Source organism: Chiloscyllium plagiosum, unplaced genomic scaffold (genome assembly GCF_037043375.1).
Source record: "Chiloscyllium plagiosum isolate Xiang-an unplaced genomic scaffold, Cpla_swu_hap1 HiC_scaffold_41, whole genome shotgun sequence".
Lineage (NCBI taxonomy): Eukaryota > Metazoa > Chordata > Chondrichthyes > Orectolobiformes > Hemiscylliidae > Chiloscyllium > Chiloscyllium plagiosum.
In genome coordinates this window covers 973,080-994,678 of record NW_028270179.1, presented here as the reverse complement: position 1 = coordinate 994,678, position 21,599 = coordinate 973,080, and the positions used below count along the sequence as shown (strand labels likewise).

The window sequence follows — 21,599 nt, the reverse complement described above, 5'->3', positions numbered from 1 at the left end:
ACAAACTTTAGAAGGTTACGTTGATAAGGATATTGCTTAATTGGAGCATTTCCTATATCACGTGACATTCGGTTCTATTTGCCAGAATATTCCCACATTACTAACCATGTTATTGTAATAACTCTTTAAGATCATTTCTTCTGGAAGAGAACTCCATAATTTATTCCAATTGCTTTGAGAACTTCCTCATTGCCCAACTTAAATTGTTGCATGTCCAATTCAGAATGTGCTGAACCTGATTTTTCACGCTGTGTTATGTCCAGTAATATATCCCCATTCCCAATCGAAAATACTGTTTGAGCATACCCAAATGATGTCCACTGCAACATTTCTGTCTTTCTTGCGTTCTTATAAAATAGCTCAGCTCACCCAATCTTCTTTCGATTTGGTCGGTTCGATTAAATATTGTTGTTAAGGATTCACCGATCACTGGAAATTGCACTCTCACTTTATCTCCTCTATCAAAATGGATATTTTTGATTTCTTTCTGTTTCCTATTTCATCACGTGCTGTTCTAGTTTAAAATGATGTAAAGTCAACTCACCCGCTCTGTTTAAACTTTGCGTAGTTCTGCTTTTTTGTTGACTGTGTGGGAAATTTCCCAACTACTTTCGTTTTTTCATCTTGTGTGACTATTTCTCCATGTCCAATAACATGGCCCAGGAAGGTGACTTGGGCTTTAGCAAATTCACAAGTCCGATAAATGCTATTAATGTTCCTTCCATGAGTGACTAAAAACCACCAGGTAATCAATATACACAATACAATTGGGCAACCCAGCAATGATCTTATTAGTCAATCGCTAAAGCGTGGCTGGAGCCTTTTACCGACCAAATAGCATGACTTTGACCTGATATTGTCCATTTCACGTTACCAAGGCCGAAATTACCTTTTTTGTCTCTGACAGAGGTACTTGCCAGTAGCTTTTGAACAAGTCTAACTTAGAAATATCTGTTGCTTGTCCCACTTCTTCGACACAGTCCTCCAACCATGGAATTGGATATGCATCAGTCTTTCTATTAGAGTTGAATTTGTGGTAGTCCACACATAACCATTGGGTACCATTGGCTTTAGCACCATGACCACGAGTGAGCTCCAGTCACTGTAACTCACTTCACTTTTGCCATCTTGGAGGATGCACTGTATTTCCTTCTGGAAATCTGCCAACTTTCAAGGATTATTCCACAAAGGATATTGCTTAATCGTAGCATCATTTTCTATACATACATCATGCCTAATTAGGTTTCTACTTCCCAGTCCATTTCTGCATATCTCTCCATGTGATAGCAATAACACTTTCAGGTCATTTAGATTTTTGTGGACAGTAACCCAATAATTTATCCCAATCTTTGACAATTTGATCATTGTTCAATTTGTTTTGAGGACTGTGCAATTCAGAATTCTCTGAACATTTTTCTCCTTCTGTAATGTGATCATTAACACCTTCTTCACTTGCTTACCTTCCAGATCAAAATACCTTTTTAAGCATATTCGCACGACACAGATTTCTTCCTGTCTGGAGTACTTACCAAGTAGTTCATTTCACTCAATTTCTTCTCGATTTGATACGCTCGACATAACATTCTTTTTAAAGGATCACCTGAAACTGGAAATAACACCAGTATATTACTGGTGTTACTTCCGACAGCTTGCTCTTATTCACGTTTTGTAAAACTTCCACAGTCCATCGCATCCACATCCAGAAAGTTTTTGACGGTGGAATCAAACAGAACTATCCCAAGCTTTGGCTCCCCAAGCAAATCAAAACCTGAAATAAAGATACGAGCATCTACTACTCGCTGTTAAAAATCCCGTCAAGAACCCCTAATCTGTCATGGCCGAGGTCAGACCACTCAAAACAATCTTAAACAGGCAGTTCAGAATATCGTTTTGCAATGTGTTTCCTTAAGTGTACAGTGGAAATTACCTGGATGAAGTTAGCGAGGTGGACTAACTGGTTTAAAACAGGCCAAAACATCTATTCATAATGACACAGGAGGAACAGAATAAAGAACCCCTACCGAACACATTCTGTCCAAACTGTCACAACAGACCCAATAAGCAAACCCCCTTTGAAACACAGTACAAAAACGATCAAATGCTTACAGGTTGAAGTTAGAAGTGCAGAATAGAGAGTTTCCATACAACTTATTGTTTAACGCCCAACCAGTTCTGGATTGAACGAAATTGCACAGCTTACAGATCTGACCACTCCCCTATCATTCTACAGGTTACTTCTAAATCCTGACCACTTTGGTCTGAAGTCTCACCTGTGTACATAGATGAAAAAGAAGCCCCTAAAAATCATTTTCATTTCCGTACCAAACCAATTTGACCGGAGCCCAAACTGAGTTATTACCGGTCTGAAAAAACTCAAGGGCAGAGTATCGTTGAGACAAGGAACAGCTTCTTTTGAAATACAAAGGACTGCCTTTATCATACGACCTAGTATGGCAGTCATACTTCTGAATGCTATATCCCTTGAATCGCGAACCAATAAAGTAAGACACGCTCCCATATCTCTTAGAACTACAATTTCTTACCCTACCCCTCTTTGCACGTGCAAGTTAACATCACACGCGCAAATTAATCGTGCAAAGAAATCTGGCACATTCTTCTCATCCAAGCTCGGGCCAGATTGCCACATTCTGATGCTGCTTTTCAGTTTCCCCTTTGCTTTACTTCACCATTTCAACAGAATTCACTGTCTTAACCTACTTTTCAACATCCGTGTTCACAGTGCTTTTCTTAAACCATAAACTGTGCGACATTATTACAGTGAACATATCTGAGCCTTTTCTCTTCACTTTACACCTCATGGGTTTGCTTTTGTTTACTTTGCAGTAGCGTATTTTTAATATCTTCAATTAGATCTCTTTTTTACCAAAGCACCTGAGGATGTCTATTTTCCTGACTTTCTATCTCTAACACGTCGAAATTGATGTTGAAAGACCAAACATTGAATTCTCACAGAATTATCTAAGTTCAGTATGAAAAAAAAATCCCTTCTATCCAACGATCCGCACCTAAGCTCCGTAGAACCATTCTGCTTAAAACCTATATTCAACCCTGATTAAGCACCTAACCTGGTCATTCCTGAACACCATGGGAAATTTAGCATTGCCAATTAACTTGGTGCGTACATCTTTGGATTTTGAGAGGAAACTGGGACACCAGGAGGGAATCCACATTGAGACACGGACAATGTTCAATCTCCACACAGACAGTTGTCCCTGGCACAGTAAGGCAGCAGTGCAAACCACTGAATCCTTTGTTTTATGAATCAGCAAATAAACATCAGCAATTTCAATTGGGTAATCTTGCAGTCTTAACTGACTGCTCTTCCACGTGAGTTCTCACTACTTTGGGAAATGAGTTACTCTTCCATACTACTCGTCTCTCAAAGAACTCTTATTTTCAATATTGTCTACCTATCCAAATTACTTTATATCGTCATTTCACACTTAACGTACATTTAGTCAGGGTCCATCCTTAGGTTCCTGAAACGTTGTCTGTAGGCTTCTGGCACCAGCCCATATGCAGTTAAGATAGCATTTTTCACTTCATTATACTCCAAAGTATCTTCCCTTATAGTGAGGCAAATACTCCACTCCGTCTGACTCACACCTTTATGTGGAACATCAATACCCACATGGTTACCGCTCACATCATCTATTTCTCCACTTTCTCAAATGAAAAGAAAACGGCTTCTACATCCTTCTCATTGTATATCTGAAGTGTCTGGTCACGTTTGAATAGATATACACTAAGGCTGTTGGGGACAATGAATTTACTTTGCATCACTATCCTCCTCACTAAGCTGAACTTTTACATTCACCTCCGTCTTTTTAGAGTCGACCTTGCTCTCTATTTCCCACCTTCTGAAGTTCAAATCCTTTCTCCTTATGCTTTTGTTCGCTGTATTTCTCCCTTGCTCCTGCAAAGACCTCTTTCTCTGCTTTTAATCACAATTTAAGCTGTATAATTTCCATTTCTCTTTATGTTTGACTCGAATTCAAGCTGTTTCGTTTACAGCTGAACTTTGGCCATTTCCAAAAACGACGATGATATTGTCGGCGATATTCAATGCTGTGCAGATGCTAGAATCACCTCCGCTTTCCTCGTAGATACAGACAACCTGGGCTCCAGCTTGTTTGTCAGTTCAAAAAGCTTTGCTTTGCTTACGTGTTTGAAACTCCCCAAAGTAACTTATTCCACGGCCAGAAAATTCATAACGAATGAATGAGCAATTGCAACACAACGCACACACTGTTTAAACCAGCCGAGTTCAACATCCGACATTAAACGCTCCAACAAACATCACTCACAGCCTTTGCATCCAACAATCCTGAACCTAAGTTGGAGTTCAGGATTTTGATCCCGACTAGCCACCCAGTTTGTTATGGACCAACCAGATCTCTCACCATGTTTTAAAGCCATAGTCGAGATTTTTCTTATTTCAAGGGCAGACTTAAAGTATCTGTTACTGACGAATGTGGCTGGTCAAAGTAGTCGACGTCAGACAAAACACAATTTGTTTGAATAATATAGTTAAAACGCAAACAACGAAAATATAACTTAGAATATCTTAACTCTGTTAGACACTAAACAACATAATATATCCAGTAATTACTTCCAATTAACTGTTCTGATGTAATAACAGTCGATAAACTCTCCCCTTGGCAAACGAGGAAACATCAGAAACAACTTCTCACATATTGTTCTCCAATTCACGCGGAATAGACATGAATGCAAAATTCAGTGAGAGTGGATGCCAGGTTACATTCACTGAGGCTATTAACTCTTTTGTGACCCCAATAGCTTCTGATTACAATCAGAAACCTTAATCTGTAAGAACTGGACATACTCAGGCTGCATTTAAAAATACCGCATGAATTGAGTGTGCCCGAAATGATTTGTAGATGCTGGTAGTGGACTGGGGTGTACAAAGTTAAACATCACACAACATCAGGTAAACAACCACCTGAGTTGAAAATATATTGCTGGAACAGCGCAGCAGGTCAGGCAGCATCCAGGGAACAGGAGAATCGACATTTCGGGCATAAGCCCTTCTTCAGGAATGAGAAAAGTGTGTCCAGCAGGATAAGATTAAAGGTAGGGAGGAGGGACTTGGGGGAGGGGCGTTGGAAATGCGATAGGTGGAAAGAGGTCAAGGTGAGAGTGATAGGTTAGACTGGGGTGGGGGCGGATAGGTCAGGAAGAAGATTGCAGGTTAGGAAGGAGGTGCTGAGTTCAATGGATTTGACTGAGACAAGGTGGGGGGTCAGGGAAATGAGAAAACTGGTGAAATCCGAGTTCATCCCTTGTGGTTGGAGGGTTCCTAGGCGGAAGATGAGGCGCTCTTCCTCCAACCGTCGTGTTGTTGTGGTCTGGCGATGGAGGAGTCCAAAGTCCTGCATATCCTTGGTGGAATGGGGAATAACTCTGTCTCTGTGGTCGCCGCAGCCACTTCCGCCCCCAGTGACGTTACTAACCTACACGATCACAACGCCGCATGTGTCTCCGCCCCCACGCCGATCTCCGTCACCACGCCTAACCCTGCCCCCCCGCCTACTTCCGTCACCACGCCGAACCCCGCCCCCACGACGAAATCCGTACCACGCCTCACCCCGCTCCCACGCCGATATCCGTCACCACGTCTAACCCTGCCCCCACATCGATCTCCGTCCCTGCCCCCAGGCCTAACCTCGCCCCCACACCCAGCTCCAGCCCTACACCAGGTCCTAGCTCCCAGTCCTGCCGTGTTTTCACCATCCCTCCAGACCTACCCCTCTCTGAGGATGCAAGATCAGTCCTCAGCAGAGGCCACACCTTCATTCCCCTATGCTCTCGGATTAATGAGTTCAACACGCGGCGTGACATCGAACAATTCTTCCGCCGCCTTCACCTCCGTGCCTACTTCTTCAAACAAGACTCTCACCCACCCTCTGACAACCCCTTCACCCGCCTCCAACACACCCCATCCATCTGGACACCCCGTGCTGGACTCCTACCTGCCCTCGACCTCTTCATAGCCAACTGCCGCCGCGATATTAACCGCCACCTGAACTTCCCCCACTCCTCTCACCAACTCCAACCTCTCACCCTCGGAACGCGCAGCCCTCCACTCCCTCCGTTGCAACCCCAACCTCACTATCAAACCAACAGACAAGGGAGGCACGGTAGTAGTTTGGCGCACCGATCTTTACACCACTGAGGCCAAACACCAGCTCGCAGATACCTCCTCCTACTGCCCCCTTGACCATGACCCCACCCCCCACCACCAAACCATCAGCTCCCCGACCGTCCATAACCTCATCGCCTCGGGGGATATCCCATCCTCCGCCTCCAACCTCATAGTCCCACAACTCCGCACCGCCCGCTTCTACCTCCTGCCCAAAATCCACAAACCTGACTGCCCTGACCGACCCATTGTGTCAGACTGCTCCTGCCGCACCGAACTCATCTCTGCATACCTCGACACGGTCCTGTCCCCCTTAGTCCAAGAACTCCCCACCTACGTTCGGGACACCACCCATGCCCTCGACCTCCTCCATGATTTTCGCTTCCCCGGTCCCCAACGCCTTATCTTCACCATGGATCTCCAGTCCCTGCACACCTCCATCCCCCATCACGAAGGACTCAAAGCCCTCCGCTTCTTCCTTTCCCGCCGTACCAACCAGTACCCTTCCACTGACACCCTCCTTCGACTGACTGAACTGGTCCTCACCCTGAACAACTTCTCTTTCCAATCCTCCCACTTCCTCCAAACGAAAGGAGTAGCCATAGGCACCCGCATGGGCCCCTGCTATGCCTGCCTCTTCCGTAGGATATGTGGAACAGTCCATCTTCCGCAACTACACTGGCCCCACCCCCCACCTTTTCCTCCGCTACATCGATGACGGTATCGGCGCCGCCTCGCGCTCCCACGAGGAGGTTGAATAGTTCATCCACTTCACCAACACCTTCCACCCCGACCTCAAATTCACCTGAAGAGTCTCAGATTTCTCCCTCCCCTTCCTCGACCTGTCTATTTCTATCTCAGACGACCGAATCAACACGGACATCTACTACAAACCGACCGACTCCCACAGCTACCTGGACTACACCTCCCACCCTGCCCCCTGTAAAAACGCCATCCCATTCTCCCAATTCCTTCGTCTCCGCCGCATCTGCTCCCAGGAGGATCAGTTCTAAAAACGTACAACCCAGATGGCCTCCTTCTTCAAGGACCGCAATTTCCCTGCCCCCCCCCCCCGACGTTTTCGACGATGCCCTCCACATCTCTTCCACTTCCGGCTCCTCCGCCCTTGAGCCCCGCCCCTCCCACCGCCACCAGGGCAGAACCCCACTGGTCCTCACTTACCACCCCACCAATCTCCATGTTCAGCGTATCATCCGCCGTCATTTCCGGGACCACCAAACGAACCCCACCACAAACGATATATTTCCCTCCCCTCCCCTATCAGCATTCCGTAAAGACCACTCCCTCCGTGACTCCCTCGTCAGATCCACACCCCCTAACAACCCAACCTCCACTCCCGGCACCTTCCCCTGCACCCGCAGGAGGTGCAAGACTTGCACCCACCCCTCCCCCGTCTCCTCCCTCCAAGGTCCCAAAGGAAACTTCCATATCCGCCACAGATTCACCTGCACCTCCACCCACATCATCTATTGCATCCTCTGCACCTGAAGTGGCCTCCTCTATATTGGGGAGACGGGCCGGCTACTTACGGAGCGTTTCAGAGAACACCTCTGGGACACCCAGACCAACCAACCCAACCACCCTGTGGCTCAACACTTCAACTCCCCCTCCCACTCCACCAAGGATATGCAGGTCAATGGACTCCTCCATCGCCAGACCACAACAACACGACGTTTGGAGGAAGAGCGCCTCATCTTCCGCCTAGGAACCCTCCAACCACAAGGGATGAACTCGGATTTCACCAGTTTCCTCATTTCCCCTCCCCCCACCTTGTCTCAGTCAAATCCATCGAACTCCGCACCGCCTTCCTAACCTGCAATCTTCTTCCTGACCTCTCCGTCCCCACCCCAGTCTGACCTATCACCCTCACCTTGACCTCTTTCCACCTATCGCATTTCCAACGCCCCTTTCCCAAGTGCCTCCTCCCAACCTTTTATCTTAGCCTGCTGGACACACTTTCCTCATTCCTGAAGAAGGGCTTATGCCCGAAACGTCGATTCCCCTGTTCCTTGGATGCTGCCTGACCTGCTGCGCTGTTCCAGCAACACATTTCCAGCTCTGATCTCCAGCATCTGCAGACCTCACTTTCTCCTCAAACAACCACCTGATCAAGGAGCAGCGCTCCGACTGCTGGTGGTTCCAAATAAACCTGTTGAATTATAACCTGGTGTTGTGTGATTTTTAACTTTATGCTCAAAACGTCATCTGTCCTGCTCGTCGGATGCTGCCTGATCTGCTGTGCTTTTCCAGCGTCACACTTGTGGACTTTGCATTTAAAGAAAGCCTCCCTAGCTGTTTACTCAAGTGGCACCCAGCAACCAGATTGAAACCTTAATCTTCCAATCTCGCTTCCAGTAAACGGACAATATAACCTTATTAAAGAGATAGAATCGTCACAGGTAAACACAAAGGGGGTACAGATTCCTGTTGGAGTGGGTATTGCATAATTGGAGGTGGAGAATTTGGAACGGAAAAGCAACAGATTGTGGTCATCCTCAACTAAGGAAGATAATGTACAGAATCTCTTAAACTCACATATCTCAATACTTGGTAATTGAAAGGCAGTTTTGTTATAGAAAATCATTTAGTCACTCAGTTGAGAAGCAATTTATTTGAAAGAAACTTTTATGCATATATTTTAAGTGATATCCGCTGACAAACTAGAACAAAGTTAAAACCTTCTCTTGCGTATTTGTGTTTACTTTTCCCTTGGCAGCTTATAAATATTAAACATATCGCTGGTGAGAGGACTCCACTGTACCCTGTTTTGTATCATTTCCTTTTTTAACAATCCCAGTCCGAACTACACGTTATGTCTCAGTCTCTTAAAAACTGATGTGCTGGCTTCTTTACATCTAGGTCGAAAGGTCGATTGCCAACGTGCAGAAAACATTGTCTTTTTGCTCTCATTTCCATATCTTTGTAAAGTAAGCTTTATTGGAAATTGTTATTCAGCAATCGGATGAGTGACCAAATGAAAGTAACGGTTTTATGGGGAAAATTCGTCACCCAAAAATAGGTGTGTGTGTGTGTGTGTGTGTGTTTGTGTGTGTGTGTGTCTGTGTCTGTGTACGGATGTAAATATGTGTACTTTTGTTTTCACACACTCGTATAAAATGGCATGTCCTGCAAGGACTTAAAACACAGTGTGTCTTCCAAGTGGGCCTTTTTTATGATATTCACAAGAAATATATATTCTGGAGCGTAATTTACAATTTCTGTTACGTTTTGCCACGTTTATATTTTAAATGTTTCACCCAATATTTTCAGCGGATATTTTAAACCAGTCTTTAACTCCTGCCTGAATTTACTTTGTGTCCCAGCATAAATAAACGGGTTCATACAGGAACTTAATAGCAGAAGCATAAATCCGGTCTCTTGGAGAATAAACGTAGAATCACTGACATTGGAACCTGTCAAATAAGTAGCATGCGCAATTTGGACATTCAGGATCGTCACAAAGTAAAGCAAATTTAACAGAATGAAATTGCCCGAGATGGCAAATAGTAAAATAATGGACTTTCTCCGTTTCTCTATCTCTGGGTCAATCTGATTCAGTACATTTTTCTGGGTGCAGAGTCTTCTACGTGCCCTATTGGCTATCAGAATGTGCCTCACCATCAATACATTAAGTAGTAAAATGAGAAAAAATGGGAGAAAAGGATTTAAAATGGATCGTATCCAGTCATATGCAGTCCAGGCTGGTGATGTATAGTATATTGCTTTTATGACACAGAACCACGGTACCCCATTAATTATGTACTGTGGTTCAAACTGAAAATATTTGAAGATATTTTTCAGAATGGCCAATGCAGAAACGATTCCTGTTACCCGCGCTGTCACGTTTATTGTACAGTATTTTGTTTTCAACTTCTGACAGGAGATAGCCACAAAACGATCAAAGGTGAAAGCAACAGTTAACCAGACAGAGCTATCAATTGCGATAAAAATCAAGACAGTACGCACAGCGCACACTGGCGTTACAGACAAGTAACTGAATGGGAAGTAGACAGAAGCAATCCTGTTTAATATTACAGCATTGATCATGACGAGGATATCTGTCACCGCCATGGATAGCAGATAATAAGTAACACATTCGGAGAGACCACATCTTCTTCGATACAGAACCATTACCACTGCTACATTAGCTGGAATAGAGGGGGAGGAACATATGGATGGAAGGAAAGAGTAAAATAGTTACTGAATCGGCTGTATTTTCTATGTTACATCGTGATCCCAATGCTTATAACTGTCAAAGAATATTGAAAGCTTTGCTTTTTCCAGTGGAAAAGTATTGCCAGATTGTAGCACAGTGATCAAGGTTAAGTTTATAACGTATCAGTACGAGTATATTGAAAAATATTCAATTGAAACCTAACAGACGCAATGAACAAAAAACTCGACTGAATCTCCACTCCAACACAGGAAAACTAAATCCACCAGAAAAAATAACACAGCAGTAACCAGAGAAAATTTCTAAAAAGTACGTTTGTAGATCAATGCTGAAACATCAACGTTGTGCAGAGAAAAATATATTCAGCAAAGATTTTAACGCGCTTAGGATGCAATGTGACATTTCTAGAATTAACTCAAAGTGTTCACTCATTTAAAGTTGATTGTCGATATTTATAAAGAACCCCCTATACTTTGCAAATGACCAAATATGATGCCAAAACGTCTTCTCTTCAGTCACCTGAATAAGCACTGAGGGGAACAAGCATAAAAAAGGAACATCAAGTAGTGCGTGTTGATAAACAGATGTTCTTGGTGGACCCAAGGAGGTGCAAAAGAAAATGCTCAACGTCAACCTTGTTTTATGAGCTAAACTGAGATGAGATCTTTCGATTTTTTGGCAACAGCGTTTGACTTTGGGAATGCTGCATAAATAATTATTATTCATAACATTTATTCTGTAAAAAAGTTGCAAAGACTGCAAGCATTTCTTTGCCTGTGCACGACTCCAACCTCTTCAGCTAATATTAGTATCGGATAATCCGTTTCGATCTGCACCAATGCAACTCTCAGGTGATGAGATCATATTAGCAGAATAATCTCTCGATCTTTCCATGTTACCTCCCCACTACTACCATAAAACGAAGTGTAGATCTTGCTCATTGCTGATGTAGGTCATTGGTGTTAAATGTGAGCTATTTTCTGCAATGGATATTCGTAATTAAACATTATGAATTACACATTAGAGATTCCACCAGTTCTGATGTTTCATCTAATATGAGGAGAATGGTGATGATGTGAAAAGACGTGCCCTGTGGTAGTGACAGAGGAAATCAAACAATCAATTGTCATATACTTAGGCACATCAGAAACTGCTAACACTGAAGTGTAACCGTGTCCTGTGAATTGGGAGAAACATTGAACTGTTCAGTCATTTTCAACTGTAGCAACACTTCTTGTGTCAATAGCTCAGTGACTGAGACAATTCACTTTGGGAAATTCGTTCATTTTATTTTGCTGGAATTATTCATTGGCGAAAGCCAATCGATTTTGAATCAATTGTTGGCATTGTTTCCCACTGTGAAGATCAATCGCACTGTAGTCCTAAAAAATACTATCATCACAATTTGACAATTCAACCAGAGCACAATAAAACTTCAACGAGATTACTCAACAGAATACATATTCACACAAATGATATTTCCACACCAAAATAGTTATTTCTTTGACCATAACACACTTCTGTTGATCATGTATAACCAGCAGCTTAACACAACACAACTGGATTTATACAATGGTGATTATGGACAACTACACTTATCGAATCATGTCCAAGGCCACAAAAGAGCTTATTGTTGTGGTTCTAAGTTTGTGAGATGATTTGTAGCTCGGGTGCTCGTTGTCACTTTACACTGCAGCACGCGAAGAGTAAATGGCGGAATGGATATTATTTACAAAGCTTAGATTGTTAACTGATGCATAAGTACATTTTAATTTTAGAAATACAATTTATTTTGTCAGACGTGAACAACGGATCTACTTCGGGGAGAAATTATGTTTGGTGTGACATATTGCTACATTTGTGTTATGTGGATTGTCCAATAATGCAACAAAAATGTTGCACAACATTGTCAAAACAGAACATCATATTGTTTAATGTTCAGACGTAGCAACGATGAATGGAAAATAAAGCATCAAATATGATAAAGAAAAGATCCAACATGGAGAAGCGTTACCTTTGAATTGAAAATAAAACTGATGGAGCTAAGAACTGAATGAAAGAACTACTAACGCTAGACAGTGTCTTACCTGGAACCCCGATGGCAGCAATAACTGGGTAATAGATGGCAAACACAAGATCTGTCAATAGTGCATGCATTTCGGACAGAAGCTCTGAAAGGATTTTGCAATTTATTCAGAATTATACTTTATATATCACATGTCATTCTCCAGGGAAGTAATTAGCGTTTGATATAATGAAGTAATCAAAGTTAAAGCAAAAAAAAGGAATTATTGCAGTTGTTGATCAGATAGATTTTATGTTTTGCACGCTGTGCCTTTCTTTCATGAGATCGACAAGTTTCTGAAGTAAAATATACAGAAATAACACACGCATCTTGGTTACATTACTTAAGTTGAAGAAGCAGTGAATTGATGTGATTATTCGACTAAGCTGGGGCTTTTGACGACGGACTGTCTAGAGAAGGAGGGCGTCGAATATTTTGGTGGTCAGATTTGCTCGTAACCTAGAAAACAAAATTCTGAACTGGGAGAACTGGCTACTAGCGTGCCATTTGTTTTTTTTTAAAACTAGGCTCTTCCTCGAGGCCTTGACACCTCTGCCTTCATGACCACTGTCTAAAATAAGAACCAAGGACAATATGACATTGTTAGAGTGATAGCATCGTCACGCATTTTGGCGGACAGGTTTCCTAATTCCGCAAGGGACAGTTTCAGCTAGATTGGCCAGGGGAGGGGTGGAATCTTCAACAGCAGGGAGACAAGTACGAGGGCTAAAGGAGATAAAGTAATCAGAGTTAGTAAATTTAAGATACATATCAGGCTGCAACGCGAAAGGGAGCAAGGAATGGTCGATTAAATTTCCTCTATTTTAATGAAAGATGAGTGCTAGATAAGGCTGATTAACTCTGGGCGTGAATCGTTACGTGGGACTGGGATATCATCACCGTTACACAAACATGGCAAAGACAGGGGCATGAGTAGCAGATTGTTGTGCAAAGGTACAGTAGGTTGAGGTGTTATCGAGGTGGTGGTAGTAGTGAAATGGACATTTCATTTTTGATTAAGGCGACGATCACAGCAGTAATCGGAGATGAAATAACTGAAGGTTTATCCAGTAAGTCTTTGTGGGTGGAGCTAAGCAATAAGCATGTTATGCTGACGGTATAGGTGAAGGTCTATGACCCCTCAAGAGGGGCCTCTTGGTTCGAGATCGGTCAAAGGAATCAATGGAATGCGGTCTGTACAAAAGCACGTGTCATTCGTTTATTGAATTAAGGTACCTTGACGCAATTCTATCCAGCAACAGAGAGACTAAAGCTTCTGTGTTCCATGGTGCAGTTCCGCAATTACATTCGAAAATTACACATTATTTATATGCATTTTATAAGAGATAGTACAGCCTTAATTGCAAGAAAGACCAATCACATATAATAAGGTGACATGATTTGCAGCACATTAAACCAATGATATTTCCTGGGAAAGGGTTCTTATTTACGTCAATCATCATGCCATTATAGCTGTTCAAGGTCAATTAATGTGTCAGTATTCATTTGGTGAAAACTCTATTGTCCTCTTATCTTTTGATTTCAGCTTAATTCTGCAAATCAGCAGTGCAGGTTCACAGAGTTCAATCACTATTCTCAGCCATTTTGTTATATTCTTTTAAATTTAAAAGCCATTTCGTGATTAGTAAAAAAATCTACGTTTACTTGTTGCTTCTAATAATAACCTAAATTCAAATTTTAAATCCTCATAGGGATTGTACGAGTGGGCACCAAATAGTCAACGGGAATTCGAAAAATAAACATGCAGAGAGCTTAGGGAAACTTGCAGGAGCAACTTGGTTTTCGTAGTACGGGATTTTAATTTTCGTCACAGAGAATGGGACCAACCGAGCGTTAAGGGCTCAGATGGGGTGGAATTTGTTTAGTACGTTCAGGACTGCCGGAGCGTTAAGGGTTGAGATTGGGTGTAATTCGTTCAGCAGTGTTCCTCAAGCAGTGTGTAGAGGATCCTACTCAGGAAGTGGCAAACGTAGACCTACTCTTGAGGGAAAGGGACACGACAGGTGATGGAAGTGACAGTGTGGGGAGCACTTTGGGATCAGTGACTACAGTTTTATAAATTTTGAAATATCGATGAACAGAGGCAAAATTGTTTCACAGGTTCAAGTTCTCAATTGTATCAAGGCTAATTTTGTTGGAATTAGGCAGGAGCTTGCAATATTTGATTAAAGGAATTTATTTCTGGGCAAACGATTCTCTGGCAAGTGGGAAGTATTTAAAAGTGAGATACTTAGAGCTGATCTTCGATATGTTTATGTGAGGGTGAATGGCAAAGTTGCAGGAATAGGGAAACCTGAATGGCAAATGTTATTGAGGTTTATGACCAGAAATACAGAAGGTGGCACAGCTTAGGTAACGGCAGCTGGGATAAAAAAAACATCCATGGATTTATACAGGGAATAATGGAGTTTACTGAAGAAGGAAATCAGTAGGACTAAAAGGGACACCTGATAGCCTTGGCTGTGAAAATTAAGGTGAATCTAAGCGGGCATTTTAAGTAAATTCAAGTGTTAATAAAATGTTGAGAAAGAATAGTTCCGAGGTACAGACGAAAGAATAGCAAAGATGTTTCTCGACTGGAGCGAGAGTGACATGACAGTTGTTATGTTGAACTTCAGCTGTCCAAATACTGACTAGCAATATTATACTCCATTTACTTTAGATGGGTCACTTGTTGTAATATATGCAGAAGGGCTTCCTGACACAGTATGTATTCAGGCCAAGAAGGAGCGAGACCGCATTTGATTTGATGCTGGGTAATGAAGATGGACAGGTATTAGATTTGGAGGCAGCTGAGCATCTTGGTGACAGTGACTACAATTCTGTTATGTTTAGTTTAGCGATGGAAAGGGATTGGTACATACCACAAGTCACATGTTTAGCTGGGGAAAAAGCAAATATGATGCAATCAGGCAAGATTTAGGATGCATAGTATGGAGAAGGAAACTGCAGGAATGGGTAAATTTGAAATTTGGAGCTTATTCAACGAACAGACTCCAGGTGTCCTTCACAAGTATGTGCCTGTCAGGTAGGAAGGGTGTAGTCGAGCGACGAAGCTGTGATTTACTGAAGAAGTTGAAGTTCTTTTCAAGAGTAAGAAGAAGGCTTGTGTTAGGATGATTTGGAGATGCCGATGTTGGACTGGGGTGTACAACCTGTTGGACTATAACCTGGTGTTGTGTGATTTTTAACTATGTTGGGATGAGATGTAAAGGCTCAGTTCTGGCGATTGGAAGTTGTAATTCAGCCAGGAAAGACCTAAAGACGGAGCTAACAAGAGACAAACGGGACATGAGAACTCATTGGTAGATAAGATCAAGGACAACCCAATGGAGTTCTATTGGCATACCAGGCATAAAGGAATGACAATAGTAAGATGAGGGCCAATCAAGGATAGCAGTGGGAAGTTGTGAGTGGAGTCAGAGGAGACACGGGAGCCACTAAATGAATTGAAGGAATCCACACTGGAAAAAAAAATATTGTCGAGGAGACTACTGATTTACAGGATACGAGAATAGATGGGTTGAGCTTCACAATGACGACGGTGATAGCGATTCTGGAGCATGTGAAAATAGATAACCCCCCTGGTCCGGATGGGTTTTATCCTACGATTCTCTGGGAAGCCAGTGAGAAGATTAGTGTTTGATTTTTATTTCGTCATTGTCTACAGGAATGGTGCCAGGAGACTCTAGGATAGCAAATGTTGTCCCCTTGTTCAGAAACGAGAGCGGAGGCAACATCAGTAATTATAGACCATTGAGCCTTACTTCAGTTGTAAGTGTTGGAAAAAGGTAATAAGAGATAAGATTTATAATTATCAAGAAATGAATAACTTGATTACGGATAGTTAATACGGTTTTTTAAGGGTATGTCGTGACTCACAAACCTTATTGAGTTCTTTGAGAGGCGAAAAAAGAGATGGATGAGTGTAAAGCTGTTGATGTGGTGTATATGGATTTGGTAAGACCTTTGATGAGGTTCGCCACAGTAGGCTATTGCACAAAATGCGGAAGCATGGGATTGAGGGTGATTTAGCGGTTTGCACCAGAAATTGGCGAGCTGAAAGCAGACAGAATGAGATGGTTGATGGGAAATGCTCATCCTCGAGTTCAGTTCCACGTGGTGTACCGCAAGGTTCTGTTTTGGGTCACCGCTGTTTGCCATTTTTTAAATGACCTTGTTGAAGGAGAAGAAGGATGGATTAGTAAATTTGCGGATGATACTAAGGTCGGTAGAGTTGTGGATAGTGCTGGAGGATGTTGCAGTTCAAATATGGACACGGAGAAACTACAGAATTGGGCTGAGAGGTATGAAATGTAACGTCATGCGTAAAATTATGAGGTGATTCCCTTTAGAAGGAGCAACAGGAATAAGGAGTACTGTGCTAAAAGTAAGATTTTTGGTAGTGTAGATGAACAGAGAGCTCTCAGTGTTCATTAACGTAGAACCCTGGAAGTTACCACCCAGATTGATCTTGTTGGTAAGACGACATACGATGTGTTGCTTTTATGAGTGGAGAGATCGAATTTCGGAACCATTAGGTCATGCTACACCTGTACAAAACTCTGTTGTGGCCACGTTTGTAATATTGCGGACAATTCTAGCCTCCACATTACATGAAGGATATGAAACTTTGGAAAGGGTTCAGAGGGGATTTACTGGGATGTTACCTGGTATGGCGGGCAGTTCTTACGAGGAAAGGCGAAAAGACTTCAGGCAGTTTCTGTAAGAGAGAAGAAGATTGAGAGGTGGATTATTTGAGGCATATAAGAAACTCGGAGGCTCAGGTAGGGTGGACAGTGAGCTTAATTCTCCTAGAATATTGATGGTGAGCACGAGGGGACATAATATTTAAGTGAGGAGTGGTAGATATCGGACGGAGCGAGAGCAGTTTCAACACTTTGAGGGAAGTAGGGGCGTGGAACAGCCTGTCAGCAAGAGTAGTAGACTCGACAACGTGAAGGGTATTCATATGGTTAATGGATAGACATATGGAATAGTGTAGGTTAAATGGGCTTCAGATCGGTTTCTCAGGTCGGCGCAAAATCGAGGTCTGAAGGACTTGTACGGCAACGTAATGTTGTGTATTGTATGTTCTACGTTAAAAGGAAGACTCAAGGACGAATGTAGACGTGTGTGTGTAGAAGTACCGGAAATCACCGACGTTCTCAATAAAAACGTCCTCTCGGCGACAGAAAACCTGTTTTTGGTAGTTTGGTATAACACTCATTATGTTGGGCTTTTTAAACTAACTGGCTGTCTTCAACAAGAGTGTATTACCCCTCGAGGCTGTTTGTAGCAGTATATACTTCAGCACGTGCGCTCTTCAGATATGTATGCGTTGGGATGTAAACTACAGCTAGGTCAGAGAGTTAGCCACCAGAGTTAGCATGTAGTGCAGATTGCACTTCACTATTAAACAGTCTCGGTCCAGGGAACAGTAACGAGTAAAGTTCGTCATGTTTAAGTACCAAGACGTGTGGATCAGAGGGACCTTTGCCTTGTCCACGCACACCATGCAGTGAATCTGGTGCTTTGAGAAAACCTTAGGTTGTAAACCAAGTTGAGGTGAAGGAGGAGTGAGCTATTTCTCTTGGCGAGACGAGTCTTGATTTATGTCGTTCCAGCGGGGGAGGGGATCTTCAGTCTCACCTGTTGGACAGCGCTTCTCCAACTTTTCATGGATAAATGGCTGGTTCTTGTTAAGCCTGTGAGTCGGAGTGGATGGTTTGCTGTTCCAGAAGGGAAATGCGTGTACCTGATGTGATCCCCGGCATTGGTTTTGGCTTTGGTCTCTCTTGGAGTCTTGTTGTCGGTGTGGTCAGGCCTCAACGTTGGGTCTCCATATCATTGTTAGGGCGTCGGGTCCATTCCATGGAATCAGGTCCCCGATCGACTATGGGTGGGGCCTTGGAGAAACCGATTGTTCACGTCATTGTCGCTTTTGTCGTTGCTCACAATGTTCTCGTACGGCACAAATAAGATTTTCACAGCCGAAATGCAATTAGCCAACTTTTATACTCAAAACACGGACAAATGAGCGCAAGCATGTTATATCCTTTATTTACCAGCTTAGTCGTTTGTGTTGCACTTGCAGGACCTGCCACCACAAGATCCCTCTGCATATCAATAATAATAAGGGTCGTTCCATTTGGTTCTCTGCCGCTTGACTTCGAAGATGCGTCACTTCACATTTGTCTGGAGTTAAATACATCTGTCATTTCTCCTCTCAAATTTTCAATTGATCTATATCATACTGCATCATTCACAACCTTCGTCACTATTATAACTTCATCCATTCTCATGATGTCAGCAAACGTACTTATCAGACCACCTACACTTTCAGTCAAACCATTTACACATACGTGTATGCATATTATATGCATATACGGGGCACACTTGCACACATGTACATATATATACACAAATACACATAACAACACACACACACAACAGACAAAATATGTCCTTGCCCAGATCCTTGCTGGAAAACAAATCGTCATAACTTTCTATTCAAAGAAATGAAACTTCAACAATTGCATTCTGTCTTCAATGACAACTCCAATATTGCATCCAACTTGTAAACTCACAGACGATTACATGTGACTTGATCTGGACCAGCCTACCACGGGACATTTCGTTGAAAGAGCGTAGATCAAAGAACAATATAGCACAGTACAGGCCCTGTGGCCCTCAATGTTATGATAGAATTTTATCCTACTCTAAATTCAAACTGAGTTCATTTAACTAACTACTGAGACCTCTCGGAATCCTAGTAGCACACAAATCCACCAACACTCTCAAACAAAAACTAACAAACTTAAAAGACCCAGTACAACCCATGGACAAAACCAACGTCATTTATAAAATTCCATGCAAGGACTGCCACAAACACTACATAGGACAAACAGGAAGAAAGTTAGCCAACAGGATACATGAACACCAGCTAGCCACAAAAGGTCTAGAACCCCACCCCCCCACCCCTCATAGCCCTACACACGGATGAAAAAAAAACACCATTTCGACTGGGACAACACATCTACCCTGGGACAGGCTAAGCAAAGACATGCCACAGAACTCCTAGAGGCTTGGCACTCCAACCACAACGCCATAAACAAGCACATAGATCTAGATGCCATCGATCAACCCCTCATAAAACGAACAGGAAATGACATCACCACAAACCCCAGAAACCACGTCCAGGAGAAAGATATAAATAGAAAGCAGGAAACAACAGCTTCGCTTCACTTGGAGTTCGCACTGATGATGTTACCTCGCCAGGTAATGAAACGTCTGGATATCAAACCGACAGCTCAGCGAGCAAACCTACACCCTATATCTGCCATGTGCCTAGTCAAAATTCGTTTAACATTCTCTAATGTATCTCACGCGACTACCACTGTCGGCAATGCATTCCACGCATCCAACAATCTCTGTGTGAAGAACCTATCTCTGAGTCTCCCCTAAACATCCCTCCAAATACCTTAAAATTATGCCCCTTCCTGACAGATATATGGGAAAAAGTCTCTGGCTATCCACTTTCTGTATACCTCTCAACATTTTGTCCACCTCTATTAAGTCACACCTCATTTTTATTCTCTTAATTAACAGAATCCCTGGCTCTCTCAAACTTTCTTCATAAGAAATGCTGTCCCATCTAAGTAGCAACTTGGTAAAACTCCTGTAATGAGACGATCAGAAATGAACGCAACATTGCAAGTGTGGTGTTACTAAGGCTCGATAGAGCTGCCACAAACCTCATGTCTCTTACACTCATCCATCTGCTAATCAAAGCCACCACACTGTACGTCTTCTTAAGAAATCTATCAAACCTGGGTGGTAACTTTGAGGGATCTATGGATTCGTACCTCAGGATTACTCTGTTCCTTCACACAGCCTATAATCCGGCCCTTTAAACCATAATTTGTGTTCCTCTGGAAGGACCGTATTTTCTCATAACCTAATGATAATTATGAAGAGGTTATCTGTAAGAAGAGAGCGTTAGTGAGGAAACGGAAGACACTGAGCATGAAAGGAAGATTTTTGCGAATGCATCAGCCTTGCCTTTTGCACTGATGTGCTGGACCCATCTATCATTGATGATTGTAACGTTTATGGAGCCTCATCCTGCAGTGAGCTGACTAATCTTCGATCACCATTCATAACAGGATGTAGAAGTACTGCAGAATTTAGATCTGATCACTTGGTTATGGGATGGCTTAGATCTGTCTACACTTGCAGCTTACGCCATTTGTCTGTTTGGTAGCTTCATGAGATTGACACCTCATTTTTAGGATTTGCCTGATTGTCTCCTGACATGCCCTCCTGCACACTCTATTGAACCTGACTTCATGGCAATGTTTGAGTAGGGGATATGGCAGGCCATGAGATTTCAGATTGTGCCGGAGTGCAGTGCTGCTGCTGTTGAAGGCCCACAGCGCCTCATACTGAGTCTTGAGCTGCTAGATTGTTTCAATGTCTGTCCTTTTTTAGTCCATTGATCGTGCCCCACAACGCGATGGAGGTTATTCTTAATGTGAAGGCGTGACCTCGTCTCCACAATGGCACGGCTTTGACCGATACCGTCATGGACCAGATGCTTCTGCAGCCGACAGATCAGTAAGGATGAGATCAATTACATTATTCCGTCGTGTTGGTTCCTTCACTTCCTGCCGCAGACACAGTCTCGCAGTTATATCATTAAGGAACCGAACAGATCAAAGGATAATGCTGCTGCAAAGCCACTCTTAGTAGGGGACATTGAAATTCCCCCACCCAAGATTGCATTTTACACATTTGCCACACCAAGTGCTTTCTCCAAATGTTGTTCCACATGGGGGAGTACTGATTCATCAGCCGAAGGAGGAAGACGTATTACTCAGTAAGAGGTTGCCTTGCACATGATTAACCTGAGGCGATGAGACTTCCTGGGCTTCACAGTCGACGTCACGGACTCCCAGGGCAATTCCCTACAGACTTAATGTCACTACGCCGCCACCCCTTCTGGGTCTGTCCTGCCATAAGCCAGGACATATCGAAGGATGGTAATGGTTGTGGTCTGGGGGTGTTATCTCTAAGTTATTATTCCGTAAGGATGACTATGTCAAGCTGTTGCTCGACTAGTCCGTGAGACA

The 21,599-nt window shown here is 43.0% G+C and overlaps 1 protein-coding gene across 1 annotated transcript; it reads right to left on the bottom strand.

The window, feature by feature from the left end:
• Window positions 1-9,442: 9,442 nt before the first annotated feature.
• On the bottom strand, window positions 9,443-12,536 carry LOC148138121 (uncharacterized). The gene is made up of 2 exons (XM_087981820.1): window positions 12,467-12,536; window positions 9,443-10,353 (listed from the first exon to the last, which is right to left on the bottom strand). The coding sequence occupies exons 1-2, from the start codon at window positions 12,534-12,536 to the stop codon at window positions 9,443-9,445; spliced, it is 981 nt and encodes a 326-aa protein (XP_087837946.1).
• Window positions 12,537-21,599: the final 9,063 nt, after the last annotated feature.